The sequence below is a fragment of the Adiantum capillus-veneris genome, chromosome 17, assembly GCF_014529385.1.
Source record: "Adiantum capillus-veneris isolate H3 chromosome 17, ASM1452938v2, whole genome shotgun sequence".
Lineage (NCBI taxonomy): Eukaryota > Viridiplantae > Streptophyta > Polypodiopsida > Polypodiales > Pteridaceae > Adiantum > Adiantum capillus-veneris.
The window spans coordinates 157,705,895-157,712,566 of NC_140947.1; the positions used below are offsets into that span (position 1 = coordinate 157,705,895).

Below are 6,672 nucleotides of genomic sequence, written 5' to 3' on the forward strand. Positions count from 1 at the left end.
AGATAGTTATTCCCGTGGTGGCCTCAACCCATCATTGGAGAACCATGACCAATACCAACTCATACCAACTCATGGCTTTGGAATGTGGATTGATCAGTTCCAATTTAGCGGCCTATGTATGGGCAAAGTTTTGAAGGAAGCTGTCGATTTGTTTGGCTCAAGATTGTGAAGCCAAAAGCAAATGCACAAGTTCTCTAGAGGACAAAGGCAGAGGCAAGCTTAACAAAGTTAGCAGTACCAATACTTAGTTATTGCCTCGGGAGGTCCGACAATTGTTGTCATAAATGTGACACGAAGCTTCGTTTGGCTCGAGAGTTCGAAGCCAAAGGCAAAGCAAGAACTCACAAAAGGACAAGGCAAAGGCAAGCTGGATAGAGACTTTGACAAGAACAACAGCAGAAGAAGGTGGGAGCGGGCCGCAAACCACAGACCATGTCCCACCCCTCCTTTATGGTCACAATCAATCAACAGTGTCAAAATTTGATGGCAACTGTCCGATCCCAGATGTGAAGGGCACACGAACTTTAATGTTAACTAACTTAAGGTGAATGAAGTGCATGTGAACTAAATTAGACCTGTATGTGAATTGTGCATAAAATATGACCATTTGTGTAATTGTGTACACTAAGAAAACATTTTCCCGTGGTTTTTTTTTTTTTTGTTTGTTTGAAAGAGGGGAGGGGGGGGGGGGGGGGGGCACATTCCCTGATGTTCGTGCAAACTTGATCCCTCCTAAACAAAAGGCCAACATCCCCTGATGATCGTGGGCCCTACAAGGGGGCTGGTATACAGTGCCAAAGGGCCACCAAGTGAACCTTCGATCCAAGCATTAAGGACACTCCCACATCACCTCTAACCACAAGGTGAAAACACTAGTAGTATTATTCTATGAGACTGACTCTGACCAATACATATATTCTTGTATTGAGTCCTCGAAATTAACTCAAAACTGGAGAATGTCTTCCTCTGGTTCTCTTTCCCTTGTCATGCTTAGTTTGTTGGGTTCTCGAGCCCCATGTTGTCTACCCATGGAAAACTACCCTATTAGTTAACAGATTCCTCTGGCTCTCTTTCCTTTGTCATGCTTAGTTTGTTGGGTTTTCAAGCCCATGTTGTCTGCCCGTGGAAAACTACCCTACTGGTTTTAGTGGGAGTTTTGAATGGTAAAAAAGGCGGCTAGGATTAGTTAAGCATCCTATATATGTAATGGTCTTTATCAATCAAAAATATTGTATCCAAATCTCTGCTCTCTCTCTCTCTATCTCTCGTCGTTCTCTGGTTCTGCACTCGCCTTCCCCTCCATGGCTCCTCAAAGGCACCACTCGCCATAGTGTCCAAGGCATAAATATCCATCTGGAACTACACCTAGCAGTTTTTATACCTTGTTCCCTGGTCTCATAGCTTCAATGTCTTTAGCCTTTTCTGGCATACCAGCTGCTGTATAAATGTTCACCATCAAAACATAAGCGGATTCGTCAAACTGATCTAGCTTTACTGCCTGTTGAAATGCCCAAGTCCCTACCTTGAGATTTCTCCATTTCTGGCAGGCACGAAGAAGGCAATGCCAAATGGCTGAGTTGGCAGAATAGGGCATCTGTTGGATAAGTTGAACTGCCTTTAATAGGTACCCAGCACATCCAAGAAGGTCAACCATGCAGATGAAACATTCCAAATCAGGCTTTAAACCATATCTGGCTTCCATACTATCAAAAAGTCCTTGGCCCTTTTCCACCAGACCTAGACGATTGCACAAATTCAGCAGACACCTAAAGGTCACTATATCTGGAAGGATGCCTTCAGCCCGCATTTGATCAAAACTTTTCAATGCTTCCTCACCTTGACCATCATGTGAGTATCCAGCAATCAAAGTGCTCCACGAGATGACATTGCGAGAAGGGAGCTTCTCTAAGACTCCCTGCGCCTGCGGAAGAGCACCACACTTGGCATACATGTCAATTAGAGCGTTACCAAGTGTTACATTATGCTCCAGTAACCCCTGCCTCGAAATCTCATCATGAAGTTGCTTTCCCCTGTCAATAGCTCCAACCACACCACAGGCTTTCAAAATGCATACGTACGTCACTGCAGTAGGAGGAATGCCCTCACGTTGCATTTGTTTGTAGCATTCTAGGGCCTGTTGGCCTTGCCCCTTATGAGCATACCCTGTAATCAATGCATTCCACAAGGCTACATCCCGAGTCGAGAGCTTCTCTAGGACCCGTTGTGCCTGGTAAAGAGCACCACACTTGGCATACATGTCCACCAAGGCACCACCCAGCACTATGTTATGCTCCAGCATCCCCTGCCTTGAAATTTCATCATGGATTTCCTTTCCTTTCTCGATGTTTCCAGTCATAGCACAAGCTTTCAGAATGCACAAATAGGTCACTGCATCGGGCAGGATGCACTCGTGTTCCATGTGTTTCACACATTCTAGAACACGCTTCCCTTGTCCCTTTTCAGCATATCCTGCGATCAAAGCATTCCACGAGACAACATCTCGACAAGGAAGCTTCTCTAGGACACTCTGTGCTTGAGGCAAAGCACCACACTTGGCATACATGTCCACTAGAGCACCACCTAGTGTTATATTATGCTTCAACAATCCCTGGCTCGAAATCTCATCATGGATCTGCTTGCCCTTGTCGATGGCGCCCATTGCTGCACATGCTTTCAACATGGACACATAGGTCACTGCATTTGGGGGGATACCCTCATGCTGCATTTGTTCAAAACATTCTACTGCTTGATGGCCCTGCCCCTTTTGAGCATATCCTGCAATCAAGGCACTCCACAAAATAACATTGTGACAAGGGAGATTCTCTAGGACACTTTTCGCCTGAGAAAGAGCACCACACTTGGCATACATGTCCACAAGAGCACCACCCAGCACTATATTGTGCTTCAACAATCCCTGGTTCAAAATCTCATCATGGATTTGCTTTCCATGTTCGACAGCTCCAATCATGGCACACGCTTTCAAGGTGCAAGCATAGGTCATTGCATTTGGAAAAATGCCCTCACGCTGCATTCTCTTGAAACAGTCTAGAGCATTATGGCCCTGCCTCTGTCGGGCATAGCCTGCTATTAAGGCATTCCACGTTATGATATTGCTGCTCCTATGCATGCCAAGTAATGCTCGGGATTTATGAAGCTCACCACATTTTGCATACATCGTTACTAAAGCATCGGAGTAATCCTTCTCAGCTAAGCCCCTTTTATGAAGCTCACCATGTATCCTGGTGCCCCTAGCCAGATCTTTGTTCTTAGAGCAGGCCCATATGAGAGAGGAAGCATCTCTACAGCCATCATTTTCGAAGAGCCAAGATGGCTGTTTGCCAACCTTAGGACTTCGCTTGGAATTCTGCATTTTTGCACCGCCATGGACAATCCAAATTCCGGGATTTTTTTCAATCACGCTGGCTTCTGCATATGGCGGTGCTCTGCTTTGATGTCAGATTAAAAGTTTTCTTAACTATCTGGCACGGGACATGAGTGACGGGACACGACTCCCTGAGATGAGCGTGGTGATGTTCCTTTGCTACCTTGACTACTATGCTGTTGTTAAGGCAGCTTAGGCCTGTGTCAGACAAGGGCGCCCGACCGAAGTAAAACTTGTTCTCCACCAATGAATCTTGTTTTTTGGATGTCACACAAAGCAGTGGACACACTCGCAACAAGACAACGTGGATTGCCTTGTCACGATCGCGATCAGCTGCCCTACACTTGCAACTTTTTAGAGCTCGCTAATCATTTTGCAACACAATTAGCAGCTACGCTCCTAAACACTCCCGCCAGTGGCGCTCTTCAACTTTTGCTCATTGCACCATCGTCAGTAGGTCAGCTAGCAGAGATAATGTCCATTTCGTCTTCCTCTCTCCCCTTCTCGCTGATATTCTGCTATCTTGAAGCATTTTTTTGCGAGCACATCAAGTGTGGCCGCACTACATTGTATTGAGATTTAGAGAATAACTTGTGCTTTTATGGTAAACGTATGTTTTTTTTTTTCTTGGAGCTTTGTGTAACTTGAGACTGAGAGCCTTTGTAGTGATCTCTTGACCCTCTTTCTTGCTGGCTGTTGCAAGGGTTGCTTACACTACTACTAAAGCAAGTGTGGCCATACTACATTGTATTGAGAGTTGAAGAATAATTTTTTGTGTGCTTCTATGGTAAACATATGTTTTGTTTTTGCTTGAAACTTTGTGTAACTTGAAATTGAGAGTCTTTGTGTTGATCTCTTTGCCCTCTTTCTTGTTGGCTTCTATAAGAGTTGCGTGATATATCATACACTGCTAAGTTGAAGAATAGCATGCTTTACATTTTGTTTGAATTATTGTATAACTTCATATTGAGGCTTCTTAGTGATCTCCTGACCATCTTCCTGACTATTGCAAGAGTATCTACAATATCATACACTAACTTGAAGAGTAGCATGTGTTGATAACAAACTTGCAAGGTAGTTGTGAAGGTTTAAGGAGAGCATCCTTTATATGCAAGCATACACAAAGAATTGATTGTGTTCGATTTATGTTTCTGATGAATGTTTCGATGCACTTTCAATGGATTGTTTGAGTTCATGGTCTTGAGTGCATGATTCAAACTAAGTGTAATCAAAGGTACAACTGGTTATTTTTGGCTTCCTTGCTTGGCAGTGCCTAGGTGGTTGTTGTAGGAGCATTCCACAATGGACTCCCAAGCATTCTCACAATGTGACAATGATGCTCGTGTGGCATCCCAAGATGGGCACAATCAACCATCATATATCTTTGGCACACCTCCAATTGCAACCATAGGAGGAATGATGCCGCATGGAGGATATCAAGCAATGTCGTCGTCGTCTGGTTCCCCTATGTACTACCAACCACATTATCCTCATCCCGATCCAAGGGTGGTAGGCTTACCCTCGTCAATGTCTATGTAGGGGGACGAGCTTCAAATACTCTCAACACCCAAATCCCTATTTCACATGGAGTTTCCCTATCTCCTCTCCAAGCTACCCAAACACCAACATGCTTTGACTCCAACACCTCCCCCCAGAGGTTCGCCCACCAATCCCGACAAAGCCACCTAAGCCTCATAGAGGAGACAAGACAAAGGCGCCTAATGAGGAGGATGATGGTGCAATGTATTGAGTTTCATTGAAGAAGGGGAGGAAGTTTCCTAGTATATTCATTGATGTCGAACCAAATGATGTGAAGGGTGCTAAGGATGTAAAGTCTAACTACCACGACTATTGGGTCGAGCACTTGGTTCATATTAGAGCTATGGATGCATGAGGACTTCAACACTGGCCATCTAAGTAGGGAGTAAACCTCTAGAGCGCCTTGAAGCTTGACTTCATGTTCACCAACTTTGACAAGGACAATGAAGCATGTAGAAAGAAGTGGGGATGAGTGTGCGATGACTACAAGGTAGACAAGACTCAAAACAACATCCTAGGTAATGATAGGAGGATGTCCTGCAAAAGGTACAACATTGTTGATAAGTACATGCATAACAGAGCTCATGTGTCTTGCATGAGCCATACATCTGCTTTGTCAATAGAGAAGACTAATACATGTGAAGACACTAATATTGCAAGCAATGAGCAAGGCTCCTCATCAAGTTCATGCCCAAGGAGACTTCAAAAAGTGCAAAACAACTCTTTGGTCTAGCCGAACATGGTCTCGGATTTTTTGATTATTTTTTTCTAAGTAACAATAGATTATGTGGGCACTCTAATCAGTTTTAGCGTCTTTTTGGTCAAGTGTTACAATGATTATTTTTTTCTAAGTAACAATAGATTATGTGGGCACTCTAATCAGTTTTAACGTCTTTTTGGTCAAGTGTTACAATGAAACGGCTATGAGTTTAGGTCTTGGGTTTAGGGATCCGATCAAATTTGGGGATTGGAAATTGGTTGTAATCCAACAGTTTTGCTTGAAAAATAATATTGTTTGGTCAAATTTTTTGTTTGAGTTCTCGTGTGTAATTCAACATCTCTTATTCCAATTCTAGTTTGAAAATGAGCACATTTGGTCAAATTTTGAATTTGAGTTCTAATATGTAATCTGGCATTTCTATTTACAGTTCTAGTTTCAAAAACATCATTTTTATCACTTTTTTTTTGAAAATCAGCATTATTGATTCCATTTTTGGTTTAAAAATCGACATTTTTGGTCATTGATCGTGGTCAAGTTCAATATTTAGAAGCAAGTTGAAAATAGGAAGACCTTTGATTACCTTTGCAAGATGGTGGCTCCACATATGAGAAGACAAAACATGAACATGTGAAATGCAGTGCCTCTCAAGTGAAGAGTCTCTCTTACTATAAACAAGCTTGCCAGTGGTGCAAATTTGAAAGTGCTTGCAGCCTTGCATACCATGGCTCGGAGCACTACCACATCAGTTGTTCTCAAGTTTTATTCTACCATACAAGAAAGTGGACTTCGAAGCTTTTACATCCGACGGATACAAGAATGGCACAACTTGCAAAGGGAATTGAAGCTCTTCGCAGGATACCTTCTGTGATTGAGGATGTGGACGAATCTCACATTCCCATTATTTCTTCGAGGCATAATCATGTAGACTACTTCAATAGAAAAGGTTTTCACTGCGTGCTATTGCAGATGACTGTACCTGCCATCAATTGCATGATTTGGGACTATGATGTGGGTTGGGCAAGGTCGATGC

At 43.2% G+C, this 6,672-nt stretch overlaps 1 protein-coding gene across 1 annotated transcript; it reads right to left on the minus strand.

Moving 5' to 3' along the window:
- Window positions 1-711: 711 nt before the first annotated feature.
- LOC147438395 (pentatricopeptide repeat-containing protein At4g13650-like) lies at window positions 712-3,945 on the minus strand. The gene has a single exon (XM_086487696.1). It carries the CDS (start codon window positions 3,368-3,370, stop codon window positions 1,376-1,378), a length of 1,995 nt encoding a protein of 664 aa, XP_086343822.1. The 5' UTR covers window positions 3,371-3,945; the 3' UTR covers window positions 712-1,375.
- Window positions 3,946-6,672: the final 2,727 nt, after the last annotated feature.

Excerpts from the sequence above, each read along its gene's own strand:
- LOC147438395 (XM_086487696.1), bottom strand. The coding sequence starts at position 3,370 with ATGCAGAATTCCAAGCGAAGTCCTAAGGTTGGCAAACAGCCATCTTGG.